A 24504-nucleotide genomic window follows, 5' to 3' on the forward strand; every position below is an offset into this window, starting at 1 on the left:
CAAAGAGTGAGTTTTACTCTGTTCACATTCAACTGAATGAATTAGATAAATCAGATTGTCAGGAGAACCCAAGATGGAATGCTGTACAAACTGTTATATGATATAATTGCACTGAAGGGTTTAAGGGAAAGGGAGCTCACCTAAGAAACTTTGGAAAACAGTGTTTGGCTGAATACCATAAGGCTAAAGACAAAAAGAACTGTATACAAACATTGTACTCTAGTTGATAAGTTTGTTTCTCACAGCTGCATAGCTTAGCAATTTTGAACAAATTATTATTGTTGAACAAATAACTATAGCTTACTTTGTAGATATTGAGAGTTGGGGAGAATGAAATTACAAGTAAGCAATGGGAAATGCTAAAATGAACTGTATGTTGCTGTATTGGTGTTGAATCTATCAGTATGAGCTTAAGTGCTTTCTTTTTAAAAAATATATATGTATACAGGTAGATACATTCAAGAAAGAAATATAGAAATAAGTAAGAGTGTGTGTGTGTGTGTATGTATGTATGTGTATGTATGTGTATGTAATTTCCTTTCTCTGTCCACTGACAGGGCCTAGAAGCAGTGAGCAACAAGCGCATCTCCTGCCTAGACTGTGATTTCTAATACCACACACCAATAATGGGAACCAGGGATTGTTAGAAGAATGGCTGTGACCAGGGCAACAGAAATAGAAGATGAGCCTGGAGTATATTGTGTTGCTAGAAAATAAGGAAGTGTTCAAAAAAGGTGTGGGGGCAGAATATCTACAGGACACATCCAATCTGAAAGTGTTCTCTGTGGCCAAAGCTGGAACAATTGAAACAATGCAATAAAGAATGATAATATTGGATTATAACCCAAAGAATAAGATAAAAGTCCGTGAGTCTGAACTGATATAAATACATGATTGAATAAGTAAATAAATAATAGAGAAAGAACAATTTTCCTTAGAGAAGAATTTCAATAAATGTAGAAGAAATGAAGGAAATAGAAAATCATCTTTAGACGCTGATAGTAATAGTTGCTGAAGGCAAGATTCATCAATGAATGTTAAAATTAGTGGGCAAAACTTAATGAGAAACAGGACATATTTGTATGACTTTAAAATGTTTTCCCCCAAAATATTTATTAATTACATAGGGAAAAATAGTAACTTTACATGTTGAACCTGGTAGACATCCTCTTAACCAAGTGATCAATGTTAATAATAATAAAACATTGGTAGGTACTTTCCGATATGATCTGAGGGCACATCACCACAAAATCCATAACCTCAGTCTAATCATGAGAAAATACTACATAAATCCAACTTGAGGGAAATTCTATAAAATACCTGAACAATACTTCTCAAATGTGCTAAGTTTGAAAGATAAGGAAAAAAGAACCATCCACAGATGGGAGGAGAATTGGGAGACAATGACATTTGAATACCATGTGTGATCTAGGATCAGATCCTGCAGATCCTTCAGAAAAACTGAGGAAGTCTGATTAAAGCCTTTAGTATAATTAATATTGTACCAATGTTAATTTTTAGTTTTCCTAATTGTACCATGGTTATGTAAAATGTTAACATTGGGAGAAGCTGGGTGAAGATTGTATAGAAACTATATTGTCTTTCTAACACAAATTTTATCAGAATAAAGTTAAAAAAATACTCCTGCCATTTAAAATTCTTCTCTTAATTGAGGTTGCCATCATCCTTTTATGTTCTTGTGTGTTTAATAAGCTTCATACACACACCTAGAAGCAGGTAGATTAATTTCTCTATTATTCTGTGTAGTTGGAATAGTTTCTGAAGAATTATCAGGTTGGTCTTTGCATAGAATTTTTGTAATTCTAGTGCCAAGGCTGTCTAAATTGTTGAAGTGCTTCCGTATTAATACTGTGGAATGCTATAAGAGAGTATATCCTTTCAACAAATGTACCATATAAATGACTATTTATATAAAATTAACTAATATAGTGAACATGATATATTTTTTGTTGTTGATTAGATGGTCTTAGTGTAGAAGTGTACAGTAAAGTTGACTTTTTAACTATAGAAAATTTTAAGCCTAGGCTTACTTCTAAACACACTTGTGGTCCATATATCTGTAGGTATCAGTTGGTGTCAAGATATTTAGATTAGTTTTAATATTCATCTGAGTAAATCATGTTTGATTGAAAAAAGAAGCTTTTATTTGAAGGTAAACTGTGTACAATTTTTTTTCTTTGACCTCCTGTGCTAATATTACTTAAAACTTGCTTTTTGAACATAAGTTTTCAATTGTTTTACAATTTGGAAAGAATAAGTGGTCAATCCTTTAACATTTTACTATGTTGAAAAATATCATTTGACTATGTACTTCTGTCTTCATCTAGAGTCTAGGCCATAAAAACATCAACATCAGAGTTAGAGACTTTATACCCCTCTTTGTTTTGACCTAGATATTGGACATGTGCTGCTGTAAGATCAGAGATCTGTAAAAATAGTAAAGAATTAAGACTAAAAACTAAAATTTAAGGACGAACGAACAAATATTTGTCATTTCCTTCGTGACTTCTGCTAGTGTAGACTGCTAAATGTTTTGTGGTTTGACTGTTGTTCACTCTGTACACTCGAGGACTCGTGTAGATTCTCCTCCGAGTATGAGGTGATTGTGAACTGCTTCAGCTAATGGTGAGAATGAGCTATCCTAATGTTATACCAAGGATGGCATTTTTGGAGACCTGGATTTTTGAGTAGGAGAAAAGGAGGATGGCAAAAACTAAAGGAGAAGACTAGTGTTTTTTCCTGAAAGAAAGTATATAAACTTCCTGCCAAATTGTATTTTATTTGTCTTCTCGTTTGCATCTTCCCTTTGTAGGTGAGTTAACATAACTTGTATGGGAATGACAGAACTTTACTACCTTTACCTGTTCTAACTGCATCGCATGACAGAATTGAACTGTGGCCCATATTTTTCTCCAGGGCTTTCGGCAGAAGTGAGTCAATACATTGTTTATGGCTTTACTTGCTGTCCTTCCCTAATATACCAGCTCAGGGTGCCTTGGAACTTTGTTATGAGAGGAGGAGGCACAGGAGGAGGGCCAGAGCTTGGGTTCACTGTGCTTGGGGGACCGTTCTGTGATTGTTCAGGGAGGGACTGAAAGTTACCCAAATGGAGTAAGGATAAAAAATTACCTGAAATAAATATGTACTAAAGACTGAAAATCCCTTATCGTATTTAAGTATCTTGTATCATCAGATTTAAAAATTGACTTAAAATGTAAGCTGAGATTCTTTTTAGTGTGGGTTTCAACACCTTTTTTTGTGCTTATGCCAAGAACACAGTGTTCTGTTAAGTCATTCAGTGACTAAGATTGCTGATTTGCTGCCAACCAGGGTCAAGTTTATTCAGATAAGTTTCAGTGTAGGTTCTGAAATGAATGAGAAATGCTCCTCTTGTCTTTGCGTGTTAGGTGGGTCTGGAGAATTAGTTGTTTTAAAATGAGATTATTAATATTTTTGTTTTTCAGAGATAGGGATTTTCTTTCAAGGCTTCATATACAAACAATGGTTTGATACTGATACTACCTTCTTGTCTGTTTATTGACTTGCCATGCTTGAATCGGTGAAATATATCACAGCTCTCCTAACCTTACCAGATGAGTATCTCATATGCACCACATGGACTCTGCTGTGTCATTTAAAGTGTTAATTTTTACTGCTAAAGAAAACACATATTCAGAAGGTACTCTTCTCGGTTATATATGTGAATTAAAAATTGGAAAAGGTGAATTAGAAGCAAGAAAAATACAGTGTTTGATAAGGGGTGTATACCTATCAAGATATATCCATCTTTAAGTATTTTATTCATTCCTTCATTCGTTGGAATGAGTCTTGCTCAGTTTTTATTTTTCTCATTTACCATCTTTGTTTCCAGTCACCGAAATGCATTGACTCTGTTGTACTCAAAATGCAATAAGTACACGGAAGGCTAAGGATTAGAGCAGTTTTACCTGAAAATTATACATATTTAAACAGTTTTTTCCTAAAAATATTTAATTTGCAGTATGTGTGAATGAGTGAACAAACGTCTTATAATCAGCTCACTAGACCCTCAAGAGGTAACTTTTTTTCCTGTTCATTGCAGTGTTTAGCCAAGGTGATTAAGTTTGTGTTGCTACTAATGAAGGTTTTTTTTTTTAAAGATTGGCACCTGATCTAACAACTGTTGCCAGTCTTCTTCTGCTTTTTCTCCCCAAATCCCCCAAGTACATAGTTGTATATATTAGTTGTGGGTCCTTCTAGTTGTGGTATGTGGGACGCCACCTCAATGTGGCCCAATGAGCAGTGCCATGGCCGTGCCCAGGATCCGAACCGGCGAAACCCTGGGCCGCCGAAGCAGAGCGTGTGAACTTAACCACTCGGCCACGGGGCCGACCCCTGCTGAAGGTTTTAGACAAGGCTTGCCTTAGTATCGATTGGAATATGTGATTTTTTTTGCTAATGTCTGATAATATTTCTTTTCTGTGATTGATCACTGTCTTTCTTATTCATTAATGACTTTCTAGAATCTGGCAGGATGCCTTGTCCTTAGCTGTTCACCATGTACTCAAAACCTGGCCAAGTAATGGATAACAGTCACAGGTCAAACATGTAATGATGGAACATTTAGGTTTGGGAACCTATTTTACATATAAAAGAATAAACAAAGCAAATAAATCACAAACAGAAGTTTCTACAGATATATATTCAGTATTTAAAACCAAACATACTTCCAGCCAATGAATGCAAGAAATGTTTTTTCTCATGAAATCTTCCATTCTCAAAAATAGTCATTTATTGCTCTTCTCAGGACCTCTGGACAGTATTAAATATTTTTAATATAGATTGAATATGTATGAATTTCTCAAAAAACCTTAAGATGTTAAATGCTGGAAGGAGTATACTACTTTCTTCCCCTCTTCCCTCAAGAGGTGTGTTGTAGTTGTTGGTTAAAAGTGAATGTTGGGTGTTACATCACCATGGCGCTCCTCCTGCTCTCAGAGTGCGCTTTGTCATGGCTTCAGTAGTCACTGCTTTGCCTGCTTTCTCCCCAGCTAGACTATAAGTTTCTTGAGGGCCAAGATCATCGTGAATAGGTGAGTGAATGAATGAGTGAAGTAGAGGCAAGGCATGCAGATGGACAGTGGCAGACATTTTTTTAAAAAACTGATGGCAATATACTGATGGAGTATATGGAGACTCATATTCTCATGAATTAAATCCCTATATCTGTAGTGAAAGCATAACTAAATATAATTAATATTCAATTCTCATGAAAGTAGAATTGATGATATTTTTTGATTCTGTATTTGTTCCCATAAATTTCTCTACTTTTATCAGACAGTTTACACCTATAATGAGGGTGACAGGACAAAGTTAAGGGGTCGGAGGTGTGTTGCAGGAGCATAATTTCTCATTCAGTGACAGCTCCCTCAGAGTGTCCATCAGTACTGAAGCTTTCATATTGTAGTTGAGAATACTTAACAGAATATGCATCCTGTAATCAGAATTTTCAACTGTGAGAAAAATTAAATGGAGAAAGATTCTGTACTTAATTAAGAAAAGTGGTTAAAGAAATGAATGTGTAATAAGCATGCATGATCACATGCCTTGGTCATTTGAAAACCTATTACCAGGATTTTATACAATAATTCAATTTTAAGTAGACTGCTCATTAACAAAGCTAACATGTCCCATGGGTTGAGTATGTGGTTATGATCTGTATAGCTTATATTTCCAGAAGAAATTTTAATGAAAAACATTATTAAACAGATAGTACATTTGTGGTGGAGAGAGGCAGGGAGGGGTTGCATCAGATACTTAAAGTAAGACATAAAGCTTACTACATAAAAAAAAAGCTTACTACTTTATCTACATAAAGCCCTAGAAAATTTTGGATGGTGAACTTGTTTTTAAAACTTGTATAGTAATGACAGCTGCTATTTTGTGGGTACCTCCCTTATATGTAGGAATGCTACAGAATCTGTTTTACGTATATTTTCTTATTCATTTTCCACAATGACCCTGTTGAGATGGATATTACTGTCTTTGTTTTGCCTATGGGATAACTTGGCGATGTTTCAAATTAAAAACTTGCTCAGCATTTCTCTGTTGGTAAGGGACTGATGAGGACAACCAATAGTCTTTGAATTAGATCATAAGAGAAGAAGAATTTCCTTTGTTCTACTAGTCAGTTTAAGTTAAGTGCTCATGTAAAAGGTTTTGATTGTTAAATAAGTAGGAAATTAAGGAATAGGGGAAAGTGCAAATGTATCAACTAGGCTTATAAGGGAACGTATGAAACTTTCTATACTAACTTGCTTCTTGTTCATCTTTTACTTAGTCTTCCATCCAAATTTCTTGGCCTTGGTATACCTTGGTATTTGGATCTGAAGGAGGGGAAATCATTCCACATGTTTCTATGTCCCAACACCTACTACCTAACTACCTGTCACAACTCGCTTTGCTTATGGTTATCTTACCTGTGTGGGAGACTGTCAACGCTCTGCTCTGCTTTGTGTGTATCTTGTAGTTTTTCAAGATAGCCCACTACGTTCTAGGATGTCTACCTGAAAAAAGGACTGAGTGGAGGGATTTAGGAAGGCTAAGAGAAGGAGGAAATTTACTTAATTCAAGCTTCTCTCATTTGTCTTATTTTTACTCCATCATTTCACTTTGGTTATGGGTTACATTCTTTCTGTGGTTTGATGGAGCAAGATAGCATTTATTTTTCTCACCCTACAATTTGTAGTTCTTTTGTTTTATTGAGCTGAACTTCTAAGAAGGAAAGCATGATAAGCCTCAAACTCATTTCCATAAATATGTGCTTTTGTTTTGTTTTTCACCTCGAAGAAAGAAATTTGAAATCTGGAATTTGGAGTTCTGAAAAAAGTTGGGAAGGGAAATGGGGAGGGAACAAGAAGAAAGAAAAGGAGATTTCTTATGTGTTGAGCTTGTAGTGTGTTAAAGCTGTATGAAAGCAATGATATCAGAGAGCATTAAATATAAATGTGCTCATCTGTGGTTTCGGTAGATTTTTGAGTGTTAAGTCACTAAAATACGTGCGACTTACGTGTATTTTATTCTGACAGTTTTTGCTATTCAACCTAGTAAGAGTTGCCATCCTTATTTATCAAATCTGTTAACAAACAAATTGGGCTTTTGGCAGACCATTTTATTTTTCAAAATTTTAAAAGAAATAAATATTGAGAAATTATCTCACTTTTAATCCCAAAAACAGTATGTCAAAAATGATAGATTTACAGTGTATGCTCACTCCTGAATTTGGCCCATTTTCTTGTGGTGGCAGGAGACAGGACCTAACACAGATTTGCTTAATTTAAGATTAAGTTTTGAGGCTGAGATCTCCCTTTGCCTACCCCACAGTATCTTGTGAAGAGAAAATGATTAAATAAATTCATATCTTTTCTCTCTGTAGTTGTCTCTAAACATGGAATGGAATTGGTTTAGATTGTCTAAGAATTTGTTTCTCAGTTCAAGAGCACTATCTGACCCTTATATTACTTCAATGGGCCTCTCTCTTTTTTTTGCTGAGGAAGATCAGCCCTAAGCTAACATCTGTGCTAATCTTCCTCCACTGTTTTGTGTGTGTGTGTGTGTGTGAGGAAGATTGGCCCTGAGCTAACCTCTGTTGCCAGTCTTCCTCTATTTTCTGTGGGATGCTGTCACAGTGTGGCTTGACTAGTGCTGCTAGGTCTGTGCCTGGGATCCGAACCTGCAAACCCAGGGCCACCAAAGCAGAGCAAGTGAATTTAACCACTATGCCACTGGGCCGGCTGCCAGTCTTCCTCCGCTTTATGTGTGGGTTGCTGCCACAGCATGGATGATGAGTGGTGTAGGTCCGCATGTGGGATCCAAACCTGCAAACCCAGGCCGCTGAAGCGGAGCATGCGGAACTTAACCACTATGCCACTGGGCTGGCCCCTCAATGGGAAAATTTTAAAGATTTTGTTTTCATCGAATATGTTCCTTTCTTTTTTATGGGTATTAGTCTTGCCCATAGATATTTACATTTAAGGAGTTAGGAGATAGGATACACCCCCCCACACACACCCACACCCCTACCTCTTATTGAGTTTTTTTCTGTGTTAACTCATAATCACAATAAATTTTCTATAATCTCTCTAGCTGGAGACAATGAGAATTAACACTTTTGTATAATTTATTTTCATTTTAAGACACCAAACTCTAATGTGACTGGGATTTCAGAGACATCTGGTGATGAGAATGAGATACAGAAGTCTCAGACTCTTTTATAAATTGTTAAAATAGTTCTGGTTTACATTATTCACTGTGGCACATTAGATGAAGAATTTATTATCACCTCTGTCATCACTGTGTTGGGACACTGTGTTAATTCCATATAGGAACTAACATACAGGTTCTTTTCTTTGAAAAGCACCACAGGTCAAGGTCTCTTTGGAGTTTGAGTGTCTCAGGTCCCAGTTATGCGCATCAGAGCATGTTAAGGAACCTGAGACTTCCTTCCTTTTGGCCATACCCCCAGGGGCAAAAGGGAAATGAAGGTTGATGAATATAGGATAGTGATATTATGGGGATGAGAGTGGAGTATGAATTTGTTTTGATTATTTTTCCTTTTTTCCTGGAAAATCAACTTAACCACTGCAAATAAACTTGAGATTTTGATCACTTGACATTATGCCCTATACAGTTTGTAAGTATTCTGCATTTTAGGGTAGAGAGCATCCTTTCTCTGAAGAAAGTATTGTCATTGTTTATGTGTGTTGTGTGTATATTTTTGTGTCTCAAGAATATGTCTTGAATGGTGGTTCTCATTTTGGAATGTACTGTTAGCTTTCTCCTGCTCCAAAAAATAGATCCTCAGTGACAACAAGCCATAAAAGTGTGATCAGGATTGGCTTCCATATCATGTTATGTGTATGTATGCATGTATGTAAAACTATTTGAAAGAGCCCGGAACAGTTTATCACTTTCTTTTATGGAATTGGAGAGACTGGCTTTCTCAGAAGACAGGCAACAAGAATCAGGTTCTCAGTTTCATTGCTGTGTGGCTAGTTATTTCTCAGTAGTCCCTAAGCAGCCAAACTATATCACTCTCAAATTGTAATTGAGTGAGCCTGGAGAAATTTATTCTGCTCGTTTTATTTGTTATTGATCCATTTTAACTGTATAAGAACAAACTCCAGGGCAGGAGGCCTGTGGACCCGGGTGGGTGGTGCACACCAATAGGCCTGAGAGGGCCCTGCCTGACTGGAAAGGCTGCCCTGGCTGAGCACAAGAGCTGTTAGTAAGATCCAGCCAACTGTTACCTTGTAAGTAAGTATGTGATTCCAGCATTGCCAGATCGTCTCAATTTCAAGAAAAGCTATCAATCCAGATCTGTATGTGAAATCTCCCAATTTCTACTTGTAAGCACCTAGTTCAAATGAAAAATAAAAACCAAAAGTGAAAAACTCTATAGGGCAAAAAACAAAAATAAGAACTTGTCCACTGGTTACCAGTCTGTGTCCTGTGCTTTAAGGCATTTTGTGTCTGTCAGCCTTGTTCTTGGGATTGCCAGATCACAAACATTGCTTTGGTGCTATTTGCATTTATGGTAGCATAAGACTCTGACTCAACCAATATTTATTTAGTGTTTATGGTGAGCATTCACATGTTTCACACCTCGCTTAAATGCTGTTGTGCTTTTTAATATTGAAATTAAGTGATGAGTAATGCTGATGAAACTGTAAAAAAAAAATGTACAACTGATAAATCTATTAAATGACCATAGTTACATAAAAGGAGATATCTAAAGTAGTAGTGCTGTGACGTCAAGTAGGTTCATAACTTCTCTGACTTCCCCCCAAATGGGGATAGTAATATCTACTATTATAGCTTGTCATCAAGTTCAAGTGGGGCAACATAATGATGAAAGTGCTTTGTGAATGGTAGAATACTATATGAATTTGTCATGACAAAAAATCATTTCATTAATGATTCAGTTTAGTGTTTACTCAGTACCTTCCATCTGTCTTAGCATTAGTAAGTAGGAGACAAGATGAGTGTACATTGATCCTGGTTTGTGGATCTGTGACATACTATGGCTCCCAGGAAGGATCTAGGTGGGGATGGCAAACCCTTGTGTTCAGTTAGGAAGTCCACCGTCCCAGAAGAGATTACAAGCTTGGGCTGGATAAAGCTATGTTAGGCATATAGAAATCAAAGCCAAATATTCAGATGTGAGTGCTACATAGAGTAGTAGTTCTCCCAAGGTAGTCCTTCAACCAGCAACAGGAGCACCACCTGGGAACTTGTTAGAAACGCAGATTCTTCGGCCTACCACAGACCTCAGAATCAAAACCTGGGAGTGGGGCCCAGCCATCCTTGTTTTAATAAGCTTTACAGATGATTCTGTGGTTTGTGAGTTGCTGAGATGACGAGCCATGCTGAGGAGCAGGAAAGTTGATAGGAGAGTTGCCTTGGAGATAGCACATTATTGGGGAGGTTAGGACTCAGGGCCTGTGGGCACAGGCAAGGGCAGGAACACTAGCCTGAGGCCAGATTTTATTTAATTGGCTCACTATGGTCTGAGAGAGCTGGCCCTTAGTGATGAATGTGAGGAATAAAGGGACCCCCATTCATCAGGGACACAACATGTGCTCCTGGACTGCCCTTTCTCCCATCATGCTCTTTGACTGCACTTCTCTACATGTCGACCATATCAGATTTCTACTATTTCTAGAGTATATGTTGTGTTTTCCTCTTTATTTTTTCAACATGAAATAAATTAGGAACACAAAAATGTAAAGAGGAAAAATAACGCTCATGAATCTACACAGCCTGAGAAATAAAATGTAACAGGGAGAATTCAGGCCCTTTCCACCCATCATTACTCGTGTTCTTTTTTTGTAGTTGGGATCACCTCATAAAGATCAAATCTGTACTTACCAAATCCTGTCCCATCTTGAAGTGGTCCACCCATGTGTCCTCTTCTCTACCTAGTGAGCTGATAGAGCAGTGAGTTTTTCAGGGTCATGTTACAGTAAGCTGAGTCTCATAGGCTAATTCAGGAAGCAAAAGTATCTCTGAAGGAATTAAAATGCATAGAAATTACGGCTGTTTTTAAAATTTATTTAGGCAGAAGACTATTTCAAACTCTTTAATTTCTTGGTTTCCCTTCTTTCCTCGTCCCCTGTCCCAGCCTCAGGCAGTGATTTCTCAAGAAGGAAGCTTGTTGGATGGCTACTTTCCATGCTTACGTTTGGAAGCCTAATAGACAGTTACTCATGTTATTGAAATTATACTTTAAGAAAACACTTATTCTCATTTTGCTATTCAGAAGAACAGAAACATGCTCTATGCAGTTCCGTGTTGGGGCCACAGAGCTCCATTTAGTCAGGAGAGTTTGGTGGCCTACTGACTACGTGCTGTCTAGGTGGTTTTCTATTCTCTCTCTCTTTCTCTCTCTCTCTCTCTGTCTCTTTCTTTTTCTCTCTCTTTCAGTAGGTAAAAGAAAATCACCCTCTTCCGGCAAAGTTCTTGCAAGCTCTTTTGGAGACATAAAGGAATGTGGCTGATGTGCCTTTACAGAATCTACTGCATTCATTCGAAGGTAGGAATCTGTGTTCTAAATATACTTGGATCATTGTTTCAAAGGAAAACATGCAGAAGAGCTCTCTGTGCTCAATTATTACTCCTATAAAAGTATTATTCAGTTAATTATGAAATAAAACATTTGGTTCATGATGAGAGTATATTGTGCATTTTGCCTAGAACAGTAAGTGATCGCATTTAATCCTGTGTAGACTTGAAACTGACCCCAGCCTCTTCCACACTCTTGCATGGCTTCTGCCCTCTTGGCTATCAAACCAAGGATACTGTGAGCTGGGTGTTCCTTTTGCTGCCTCCTGCATCCTTGACCCAGACCCAGACTTGATCAGGCTTGAGCCTCTTGGCAACGCTCAGTTGAAGTTCACTTGAAGATCCATTGCCGTCCTGTTGGCCTAATCTGGGCCAAAAGCTATCTGAAGAACCCTGGCTATTGTTCCAAGCAATGTTTTGGTTTTTCTGTTTGTTTTTTTTTCCTTTCTTTTTTTATTGAGGTATAATTGACATATAACATTATATTAGTTTTAAGTGTACAACATAATGATTTGATATTTGTGTATATTGTGAAATGATCACCACAATAGGTCTAGTTAACATTCACCAAGCAGTGTTAGTGATCTTACAACTTCAAAGTATGGAAAATAAAACTTGTATGTAAGGTGTGGAACCTATTCCTGGATGAGGGACTAACTCCACTAGTTGGTTAGGTCTGCTCAGTTGTTTAATTACTCAATGGCAGGCTCCACTTACTAACCCTAATTACTCATTGGCTGACCCCTCAAGGCTCAGGTGTATCTGACTGAGAGAGCGGCTAAGCAGAGGCCTTAGGCTAGGACTAGAAAGGTGAGGTCTAAGAGGCTGACGGTGGTGTGGAATTGGATGATGGGGTTTGAAGTATGAGTTTGGGGCCCAGGAAACAGCTGAATGTTGGCCTTGAGTGCTGGCATGAAGAGTTCTGATATCCATGGCTGGAATAAGGGGTGGCTGTGGCTTCTGAGTGGAAAATACTTGAGTGTGGTGGTGGGGATTTTATTGCTAGGCATGTGTAGGATGTGACCAGTGTGCACGTGAAAGAGGAGAAAGTGGCAAGAAGGTCAGGTCAGGAGACCAGTGTTTCTAATGATCCTGTTCTAGACATAAAGTATGTTTGAGAATGGAGAGGAAGATTAGTTGTGAAGATTTATTGATGAATTGATTTCAGTTCAGTTTGATGTCAAAGAGAACATAGGGTAAAAGATAAATAAAACAATCATGCTAAGGCTGAGATCCTGGAGTACTGGCTGCCTGGTGGTATAATGGAAATCTGAGAAAGGAGTAACTCTGAAGGGGAAGGTTATTAGTTCAGCTTTATCATGTGAGGTTGAGTGAAATATTCAAATATAAATCTCTCTTAGGCATTTGTAAAGATGAGCGGATTAAGGATAAAAGGGCTGGCAGCCTAATTTGAGAGTTGTCTATAATTTTTTGGTTATTGTACTGTCAGGATTGTAAAGTAAAATCCTTGAATAGAGAGAACCTAAGTGCCCTGTTTATAATCAGTGCCATAAAATGCTTCCTTCATGCTAAGTACTTTAATGCCAAGTTTTGTGTTTTCTGTATAAATTGTGGTTGGTAGAATTCTAAAATGACCCCCCAACATCACCACTCCCTGCTGTACCCTGCATAATCCCTGGGTCTGTGACTAGGATGGAGTTTACTGCTATGATGAGGTTTGTTATGTGGCACAGTGGACTTTAAGAAGAGAGTTTATCCTCACTGGGCTTGACCTGATCCCTTGAGCCCTATAAATCTGAGTCTAGAGATCAGAGACAGAGGAAGTCAGAGATTTGAAGCAGAAGAGGGATTTATGTACCATTGCTGGTTTAAAGTTGAAAGGAGCCACAGGGCAAGGAATGTGGTGACATCTGGGAGCTCAGAGTGGATCCCAGCCGACAGCACGCAAGGACATGGAGACCTCAATCATAAAACCACAAGGAGCTGAATTCTGCCAACAAGAAGAGTGAGCTTAGACTTGCATTTTTCTCCAGAGCCTCTAGAGGAGACCTAAGCCCAGCCAGCACCTTGATTTCAGCTTTGTGATACCCTGAGCAGAGGACTCAGTTAAAGTGTGCAAGATTTCTGGCCTACAAAACTAAGAGCTAATAAATGAGTGTGGCCATAAGCCACTGAGTTTGTGGTGTATTGTCACACAGCATTAGAGAACTAATGCAAAGTTCATGAACAGCAGTTGAAGGGTACAGGTAGTGTACACTGTTACATAAACTCACACATACGAGAAAATGGGAATATGAGAATATATAGAAGTTAAATAGCTGGCAAGAAATTCTACCACTGGCCCACTGGTGTGTCCTAGAGTATTCACAATTTCGTCTTCACCACCAAAAGCCTCCTGTCCCTCCCTTTGGTGGCCCTCTTTGACTTCCCATCATGGGTCTGGCTTTGTGTCCTTCTTAGGTGCCCTGTAGCACATAGTCCTTAGTCCTTTCATAGTGTTTAGTATACTGTGTTGTAACAGATTATTCCCTGCCCCGTCCATAACTAACCTGAGTCTTACTCAATGTTGTAGCAGCCTCCTCTAGCACAGTACTTAGTATTCAGCAAGTATTTGTTAAATGAATGAAGGTAAGGAAGGAATTGTGAAATACTAGTTGGAGAAAAAAAGGCACTTGAAGAAAAACAAGGAAGGAAGGAATATGGAGATCACAAGATCACAGTGATTCAAAAGCCACATTAGAAATTGTGGAATAGGGGCTGGCCCCGTGGCTGAGTGGTTAAGTTCCCTCGCTCTGCTTTAGCAGCCCAGGGTTTTGCGAGTTCGGATCCCGGGCGCGGACATGCCACCGCTCATCAGGCCATGCTGAGGCAGCATTCCACATGCCACATCTAGAAAGACCCTCAACTAAAAAGAAAAATATACAACTATGTACTGGGGAGATTGGGGAGAAAAAGCGAAAAAAAAAAAGAAATTGTGGGATGATGGGAATCAATGGGTGATCTGAGAAGTCAAAAAGATGGTTTAGCTAGGGAGATCCGACTCATGAGTGCAGATTGTTTATAGTAAAATAGTGAATACTAAAACAAGATTTCAGTAATTAGAATAAAAAGTAAATCCTCAGGGCCTCATATTGTCTTGTGAAAGTGAGTGTGCTGTGGGTCTTGATATAAAAAGAGAAAAGGCGCATGGTGGCGAATAGTTCACACTTACTTTCTATACATAGAAAAGAAAGTCACATGTGATCTTTCATGAAAAATTGTTAATAGTCTCCTTCTTGTTAATACCACTATTAAGTATTTGTAAAGCCTATTATTACCTAAAAACATATATGCAACACTCAGTTTCTGTTTAATGGTGAAAAAGGTCTGTTCTGTGAATGTTTATAAGCATCAGGAAAGGAATTCTGGACATGGTAAAAAAATTAAAAAGAGAGATAAGTAGGTGGGATATGAAGTTCCTACTGAGTTTATAATGTCTACAGATGAAGGGGATGGAAACAACTTCTACCAGAGGTTTCTTAGGCCTATTATGAAAGTTGTATTAAACTAAAAATGATAGCTTCGATTATTTCATATAATGCTAAAGAACTGACTATTTTGTGTTTTCTGTGACTAGGATACATTTCATGGGCAAGTGGAAATAAACTTTAGGAGAAGTTAGCCCTTTGTTGTATAGAGAGTAAAAACTTCTTGGTGGACAGGTTTGTTTATGAAGAGAACATTGCAGGACATCATGAAATGAAGAGAAACGTGCCCAAGATTCTTAGAGTGTGTAGGAGCAGATGAGTGAGAGTGTTCTTCCTCTGTCCCTTTCAGTTGACATTAACATCAGATATTTTTCCAGAAAAGCTTTCTGCAGGGAATAAAGAAGGAGAGTGGCAGCTCCTCACAGAAAGACAGTTAATGGATATGATTTGCCTTTTGTGGGCAAGCTTTACCCCAAACTACATTGGCAAAGTTTCAGATTTATAATTAATGATAAGCTGAATATACTACTTAATATTTTAACTGTATTTGAGACCACAAGTAGTTTCTTCAATATTTTCTCAAATTCTTAAGACACTTAATTCTCCCTCTCGACTTCCTCTTCATCTTAGAAACTGCAATTTCCTTTGTAGGAACAACTTCCTGCTGGGCACTATTCTCTTTGCCACTTCTGTCTTGGATGCCCTGTGTTTTTGCCTAAAGTCATAAATGCATTGCAACACTAGGCCATTTCATCATCCTCTGAATTGAGAAAGTCTAGCAGGAAATCACAAGTTGACTGTCCCTAACACAAGCCTCATGTTTCTTGGTTGCTGTGTCATGATAGGCAGTTGGTGTTCTGAATGGCAGTTATGAAGAAGACACTTTGTAGGAGGAACTTATTTTCTAGGGATATATTTAAGAGTCTGATTATCTGGGGAACAAAATACACGTGGAAAGAAAACACTTTCACCATAGTCTAAAAAAGTTCCTATTGTTTAGTGGTGTTTTCCCTTTTGCTCATATTAGGTTCATTAATTTCCAGCAGTGACTTTTTTGGTTTTTCTGTTTGTTTTTATTTTTAAAGATGTTTTGTATGAGAGTCTTTTCCTTTAACAGAATGGAAAGAAATCTCCATTTGTTTTATCTTCCATCCTCTCCTGTTTTCTGCACTTCTCGTCTGTTTTGTACTGTTATTCTCACCTTTTCTGTGTAGGAGCTGATTTCATGATTATCTCCTGAAAAGATGTCTCTTCCTAATCATTATAGTGGGTCAGAACAGAAGTGGTTAACCTGTCAAATAAGTAGTATCTATAAATTTGGTTGTGGTCTTCTGGAGGGTCGTTTTGTCTGTGAGATATCTAATGTAGAAAGAAATCTGTCTGTCCTCCTCCTAAAGCAGAAGGAACCTTTTCAGTTTCCTTCTCTATCAGCTGCAGAAGTGGTGCAAAGTTTATTTCCCCTTTGTTGTTGTTCTGATGGAACAGTTGCCCCTAGGGCTCCCAACACATAAGGGGAAGGTATATTGTGAAAAAAAAGTTATTTTTCTGCTGTTGTTATTTAGAGATCAGATAAAGAGAAGTTTTCAGTAAGTAATGTAGTCAGAATTTATTCATTTTATATTCCCTCACAGTAAATTTCTCTATGCGAATCTATATTCTTGGAGCCATGCACACAAAAACCAAGTTAGACTTACAAGGAGCTCACAGTCTCAAAGAAGGGACGGATGTGTATATAAATATATGTAGTACATAGAAATTGAATAATAGAAATGGGTACAGTATGTGGCTGTGACAAAAAGAGTCTCTGTGCGTTAGGAAAGACTCCATAGTAGATATATGCTGAAGCAAGAATAGGGAAATATTAATGGTAGAATTTAGATGATGGATATGTGGGTGCTCACTGTAAAATTCACTCAGAATGTTGAGGGTAAGAAGAAAGGCTTCATAGATGGAGGGTTGCTTGAACAAAGTCTTCATCATTGAGTAGGATTTTGCCAGGTAGGCAGGAATGAGGAAGGGCATTCTAGGTAAAAGAAATAGTATGCAAAAAAAAAAAAAGGAAAAAGGAAAAAACAGTATTCTGGGGAAAATTCAGTGTTTTGGTATAGCTGAGTTAGGCTTTCTTATGGAAGAGCAGTAGGAAATGAGATTAGAGAATTAAGGTCATGTGGGCCTTGAATGCCTATTTGCTTTTTGTTTATGCTTGCAAAAGATAGGGAGTGTTCTTCTCCCATATTTAACAAAACTCACACCTTTATTAACTACACTTCCCCTGCAGCTTCTGCCTCATTCCCCAGCTCCTAGATAAAGCAAAATTCCTTGACATGCATCTCTAAATCTTTGCTGTCTCTAGAGTCTCTTCTCTACTTCTGGTCCAGCTTCTGCAGCCACCTCTTCCATAGTGCTGCTCCCCAAGACCACCAAGGACCTATGCAAAGTTCAATCTAAAGGCAAACTCTCCATCCTCATCCTACAATGGCTTATCAGCAACACTGGAACTATTGATCACTTGCTTCTCCTTAAAAACTACAATCAGAGATTTTTTTTTAAAGGAAAGAGAATGAAAACCATTGAAGTGTATATGCTGCTTCATGAAACCGTTGTTTCAATTGTAGACATGTATGTCTTTGCTGGTGAAATGTGTGTTGTGGTCAAAAGAAGTTTGACAATGTTTGAAAACTCTGACAGAACATAGGAGTTAAGAGCCTGAGCAACATGGGTTCAGATGGGCCAGGTTGGAGTCCAGTTGTCATTGCTCTGTACCTGAGAGCAAATTACTTAACCTTTTTGGACATTCTCTGTAAAGTGAGCGTAATAATACCTATCTTGTAGGGCTATAGTAACAATCAAAGGAGATCATGAAAATAAAGCTGCAGGAACACAGTAGGTTGCTTCCAAAAAAAAAAAAAGGTCGGGGGGCTGGCCCCGTGGCTGAGTGGTTAAGTTTGCGTGCTCCGCTGCAGGCGGCCCAGTGTTTCGTTGGTTCGAATCCTGGGCGTGGACATGGCACCGATCATCAAACCACGCCGAGGCAGCGTCCCACATGCCACAACTAGAAGGACCCACAATGAAGAATATACAACTATGTACCAGAGGGGCTTTGGGGAGAAAAAGGAAAAAATAAAATCTTTAACAAAAAAAAAAAAAAAAAAAAAAGGTCGGGGGAGAGTTCATAAATATATGTCTAAGTTCTACCAGGTGGCTTCAGATGCTCTGCCTGGAACTTTGTGGGGTGTGGTAAGCCCCTTTTTTATCCCAACTGCTTGTATCTTTTGCCCTCTGGCTCCACCATACTGACCACATCACAGCTCCCCAAACATGGTGGACTCTTTATTCCTTCATTTTCTGCTCTTGCTGTTATCTTTGCTTAGAGTAACCTCTTCTTCCTATCCTCTGCCCCACCTGTGAAATATCTACTCATTTTCAAGTCACCTCTCCTGGGACCTTCCTTCCCATAAACTTGAGCCCTTGCTGTCTATGAATCCTCCCATGCCCCAGATCTATTCTAACACCATCACTCTATGTTACTGAAGTGTCTGCTTTTCTGTTCCTTCTTCTATTTTGTAAGTTTCTTGAAGTGAAGAGAAAATGTCTTATTTGTCTTTTGTCCCCAACTTAGAACAATGCCTGGTACATAGTAAACATGTAATTAATGTTTGGTGAGTGAGTAAGGATAGAAAGGCTTACAATTCACATAGCGAGTACTGGGCGTTAGGCATAAGTAAGACAAGATACTATCCCTGTTCTTAAGGACTTTATAATCCTTTTTATACTCTTTCATTTAATTCTCATGCTGACTTTGTAAAGTAGGTATTATTATTTCTCTTTTAAAGTTTGAGACATTGAGACTCAGAATGGTAAAAAACTTGTCCAGGTTACACCACTAGTAGATATTAAAGCTAGAATTTACAACCAGGTCTCTCTGATGCAAGTGCCAGTTCTTTTTCTACTGCATCAATATGAAGGTGTCTTGTTCACCTTTATATTTCCCATATTGCCTAGAGCATTTCTTTGTACGTATGTGACAGTGAATTAAAATTTACTTTTAACTGAATTAGTGTCAAAAGTGAGCCATTTTGTGCCAGGAACAGTAATTTTCAAAATGACATGTGATTTGAAAGAATTAACACTACGTCTAAAATTCTTAGCCAGGGTTAGGTACAGTACTGGGCACAAAGGAAATGAAAAGGAAGAGGTAGAGGACTACATTAGAATAAGGGTTTTAAGGACGTATTTCTTAATTATCAAGCTAGTGATCTCATTATAGAAAATAGAGGTAAACGTGAAAATAATCTGATCACTGCTATGGAACATATTCCTGAAATTGTATTATAAAACTTGATTAAAAATCTCCAGTTCATCAGAGTAGTATTTCAAGAGTATTTTAAATAGTGCTTCTACTTTTAAAGATAAATGATGAGTATCACAACCTCCTCTTGATTGACAGGCTTAATTAAAAAAAGATTCTGGCAGAGTGGTTAAGTTTGCATGCTCCACTTCGGTGGCCCAAGGTTTCCGCTGGTTGGGATCCTGGGCACAGGCATGGCACTGCTAGTCAGGCCATGCTGTGGTGGCGTCCCACATGCCACAACTAGAAGGACCCACAACTAAAATATACAACTATTTACTGGGGGGATTTGGGGAGAAAAAGCAGGAAAAAAAAAAAGAGAGAAGATTGGCGACAGTTGTTAGCTCAGGTGCCAATCTTTAAAAAAAAAAAAAGAAAACGATTGTTTCTTAAAAATTTCATAAACTAATCCCCTGAATTGCCAGTTTTTATTTCAAAAGATGTGGAGACTATCATTGTGTAACTCTTATTTAGGGTACTTTAAACATTTCTTTTTTTTTTTTTTTAAAGATTTTATTTATTTATTTATTGATGAGTGGTGCTAGGTCTGCGCCCAGGATCTGAACTTCACCAGCGTGGGCTGCTGAAGTAGAGGGCGTGAACATAACCACTCAGCTATAGGGCTGGCTGCTAAACATTTCTAATCCAAGAAAAATTTCACCCGATAGTGTGGAGAAACTTGGATATATGAGTTGATACACATTAGTAATTAGCCTTATTTTTGCTAGTTTGAAGGGGAAATGCATTCAAAGCATTTGAGATTTCCAGGTTTAAGATTTGGCGGTCGTCCAGTTGAAATTTTTTCTTTCCTAAGAAAAAACTCTATGCTTTTTATTATGTAGGCTTATGGAGTATGTGCTCTAGCTAGATCAATTAAGTGATTTACAGTAGATCCAAAATAAGTCCATCATTTCATTGATTTGTAAATCAAGGAGAATTTTCTGGGTAGGCCCAAATTACTATTTTTTAAAATTTCTACTGAACTCACGTTAATATTTGTGTTGAAATGTAATGTTCTGACTTAAGTTCCATTTTTTAAAATTACAAATTAAAAAGAGAAAGTGTGAAAGAGAATGATTTTCAGAGATTAATAAATGTCCTGGGGTACAGGCCTAGGAGAAATAAGTCATGGAAAGTGCTTACTCCTTAGGTTTATTTTTGAAGTGCTACTGTCAACCATGATAATCATGTGTTACTGTTGTTGTTTTTTTAAATAAAATGAGCTGTTGACCTGTTGTCATGTGCTCTTTTAGGTTAAGTTGTTTTATTCATTCTAAGTGAGGTAGTGGTTTCTACTGAGCCATCTTTTTTCTCTTGTCCATCAGGGAAGTTTAAAAAATAGGATTAGGGACAGATGTGGAGAAAGTCGGTCAAAAGGGAGTTCAGTGGAAGAAAATAAAATAGATAATTCTGACAATTCTCTAGAAGTTAAAACAGCATGAGAAAAGCTCTACTGAAAACAATTTCCTTATTTTACTTTATGTAGATCCTTGGTTGTCCATATAAACTTCTGAAATAAAGACTATATCTATTCAAAGCAATTAAACTTTGTTACCTAGAATAACAATAAAAATATAAATTGTCCCATTTTTATATATTTCCAAATTGTTTCGATTTAATTATTTTTCCTTATTTATATATTTTTGAAGTCTAAATATCTATCTAGGTTGACTTATGTTTTCCTTCTTTTTTATATCTGTCCAGCAAAAAGAGAATATCTTCCTGTTCGTCTCCACCCCGGCCTCTTCATGACAGTTTATTTTTAGATGCTGTCCTCATTTTTAGTTGAGTTTTAATCATCTGTTTTGGTCTGAACAGCTCGTCTTTCAATTAGACTTAATTTAATCAAGGAGATGAAGCCTTTTGTGTTAATAAAGGCCATTTAAATAGACCGTTTTAATAGATAAGACCAGGTAGATTTGTAGCCAAAACTGGTAGACAGTTCTCAAAGCATGTGATTCTCTTATTTTGCTTTGTCTAGTTTAGAAGTTTTATTCCTTTATTTTTTTTTCTTTTTGGTTTTAGTAAAATAGATCGAGTTAATAGCTATTAAGAAAACAATTTTTTCTTTAAGCAGGGTTTTTAAGGAAATAGCTCTAGTCATTTTACATTCTCAGATTATTAGAAATTTCTTGTTCAGTTTCTTTTAGGATAGTTGTCATTAAATCAGTGAGTTGTGGATGATGAAGGATGGAATTTGTATAGATTTGGGGGCTTTTATAAGTATTATTAGGAACCTAACATAATAGAAAAGTTTTTTCAGTTTGACTTAATTCAAATTTATGCATCACCTGAATGCTTAAGATTCATATTAAGGGCTGGCCCTGTGGCCGAGTGGTTAAGTTTGCATGCTCCACTTAGGTGGCCCAGGGTTTCACAGTTTGGATCCTGGGTGTGGATGTGGCACTGCTCATCAGGCCATGCTGAGGTGGCCTCCCACATAGCACAGCCAGAAGGACCTACAACTAGAATATACAACTATGTACTAGGGGCTTTGGGAAGAAGAAGAGAAAAAAAAAGAAGAAGATGATTGGCAACAGATGTTAGCTCAGGTGCCACTCTTAAAAAAACATAAAAAAAGATTCATATTACTGCTGGTCCAGTGTTCCCATGAAGTTTCTGTCAATCCCAGGAAATCTATCATCTTAAATGGTCTTAAGATAAGATCCTGTCTAAGAAAAAGCTTATTTCAAAGTCTCTTACTGATTTTTAGGGGCTTTAAGTTTGTTGGGCATGCTTTGAGATATTTGTTGAGCAATGCTGAATCCAGCTATTGGGTAAATTAAATGTTTTAAACTTTGATTGTAAGAACCAGTTGCAGGAAGTTACATGGGCATTCTATAGGAAAAAGATTATCTGTTACTGGCTTTAAAGATGCATGAAGCCATGTGAAAAATAACACAGGCTGAGAGCAGCACCCAGCTGACTGCCAGCAAGAAAGCAGGGAACTCAGTCCAGCAGCCACAAGAAACTGCACCCTGCCACAATCACATGAGGTTGGAAGAGGACCCTGAGCTCTAGATGAGAAGGCAGCCAATCAGCACCTTGATTCTAGCCTTAGGAGACCCTGAGTAGAGATGCCAGTATGCCATGCCTGGACTTTTGTTTGCCTGGATAAAGTTTGCACAGCAGAATTGTGCACTAATAAATGGGTGTTGTTTTAAGTCACTAAGTTTGTAGTAATTTGTTATGAAGCAATAGAAAACTGATGTAGGGGAACATCACCCGGTTTAGGCATAGCCCAGTGCCAGTGAGCAGTCTTACACTTGGCTTTTCTATTCATAACTCCTGGTGGTGTACTGAGGTCATAGTGGATATCAGTAAATACTAAATTGAATTTTAAAATTTATTTCTACTTCTAATTTAGATTCTTTGAATTTTGTTTTTATTGTATCATATTAGGGTATGTTGAGTGATGAGGAAAGAAATTTTGGTATTTTTCTTTGTTTCATTTTTTTGTTTTGTTATTTTTTTAATCTATAGCTTTTTTACCTAGAAAAGAAATTGAGAAAAAACATTTTTATTGAAGCTCAGTTTTTCTGGAATAGGCTTGGCAAACTATAGCTTGCAGGCCAGATCAAGCCCCTTACTTGTCTTTGCAAATAAAGTTTTATTGGAACCCATACTGGTTTATGTGTTATCTGTGGTTGCTTTCATGCTACAATGGCAGAGTTGAGTATTTGTGAAAGACACTGTATTGCCCACAAAGCCTAAAATACTTACTGTATGGTCCATTACAGAATAATTTGCCAACCCCTATTCTAGATGGTGATTTGCTTTAAAACCATATTCATCTAACCCTAAATGGCTTTCACAGAGGAGCTTGATATTTCTCTAAGTCTTTAATATACGTTATTGAAAGAAATATATCCAGCCAAACCTGATTACTAGGATTGTGTGGACTGGTTTATACCTCTTATCCTACTCAAATGATGAAAAATATGTTAAAATTAATAAAATCCTGTAAACTCGGGGCTGGCCCCGTGGCCGAGTGGTTAAGTTCGCACGCTCCGCTGCAGGCGGCCCAGTGTTTCGTTGGTTTGAATCCTGTGCGCAGACATGGCACTGCTCATCAAGCCACGCTGAGGCAGCGTCCCACATGCCACAACTAGAAGTACCCACAACGAAGAATATACAACTATGTACCGGGGGGCTTTGGGGAGAAAAAGGAAAAAATAAAATCTTAAAAAAAAAGAAAAAATCCTGTAAACTCCATGCGTCTGGGGTCCCTAAGATCATCCCCAAGTTTAGTGATTTGCTAGAAGGAATCATAGGACTCAGAAAGCATTATACTCAAAGCTATGGTTTATTACAGCAAAAGACACAAAGCAAAGTCAGCAAAGGGAAAAGGTGCATCAAGAGCAATCTGAAGAAAACCAGGATAAGCTTCCAAGAGCCCTCTTGTAGAGGAATTGCACAGGACACTTGTAATTCCTCTAGCAATGAGTTGTAGCAACATGTGCAAAGTGTTATCTACCAGGGAAGCTCACTTGGTTTCTACTGAGGTTTGAGGATGTAGGTGACAGTGATAACAGTGCTTGCGTGACTGACTGCAGTGACCGAAACTCCAATCTCCTAGAAGGAAAGTAGAGGTTCACCATAATTTACATTGTTTAAACAGACTGTCTAGATAAAATAGTACAGTGTGGCCAAGGTACTGAGTGTACAAAACGTTTGTATCAGTTAGACTATTCCAAGAGATCAATTCCCAAGTGCCGGTCAAGGGCCAGTCAGGAAAACAAGCCTCCTGAGAATGCACGTGGTTGGATCAGTTCAACCTACTGAGTTCACACTTTTCCTGAACATCCTATAATAAGTGTTCAGAAACACAAAATGTGTGTTCAAAAACAAAAAAAATGTTTGCTAGTTATTAATATTCTGCTAGTTATATATGTATATAAATATGTATATTTATAGTTTTACATACATATATTCTGTTAGTTATATTTCAAATATATTCTTTTAGTGACTTATTTTTAGTCAGCATTATTTTATTTTCAAGTAAGAAATAGCTACATGACTTTATAAATCAAGCCCAGGATAACTATAGTATCATGGATCTTTAAATTTTCGCCAAGATGAACATTGTTTTGTTTGAATTCACAG

At 37.6% G+C, this 24504-nt stretch overlaps 1 protein-coding gene across 9 annotated transcripts in view; it reads left to right on the forward strand.

Annotated features, from left to right (window-relative positions):
• Window positions 1-24504, forward strand: part of SPIDR (scaffold protein involved in DNA repair) — a 466088-nt gene that overhangs the window by 103270 nt on the left and 338314 nt on the right. Inside the window, exon 1 of one of the 9 annotated variants that reach the window (XM_046641901.1) lies at window positions 11451-11593. The exons of the other annotated variants lie outside the window; for them this stretch is intronic. Within the exon in view, the coding sequence (XP_046497857.1) occupies window positions 11549-11593 (45 nt within the window). The 5' untranslated portion in view covers window positions 11451-11548. Of the gene's footprint in view, window positions 1-11450; window positions 11594-24504 lie in introns of those variants that run through there. 9 annotated transcript variants of the gene reach the window in all.

This window comes from Equus quagga, chromosome 16 (assembly GCF_021613505.1).
Source record: "Equus quagga isolate Etosha38 chromosome 16, UCLA_HA_Equagga_1.0, whole genome shotgun sequence".
Taxonomy (NCBI): Eukaryota; Metazoa; Chordata; class Mammalia; order Perissodactyla; family Equidae; genus Equus; species Equus quagga.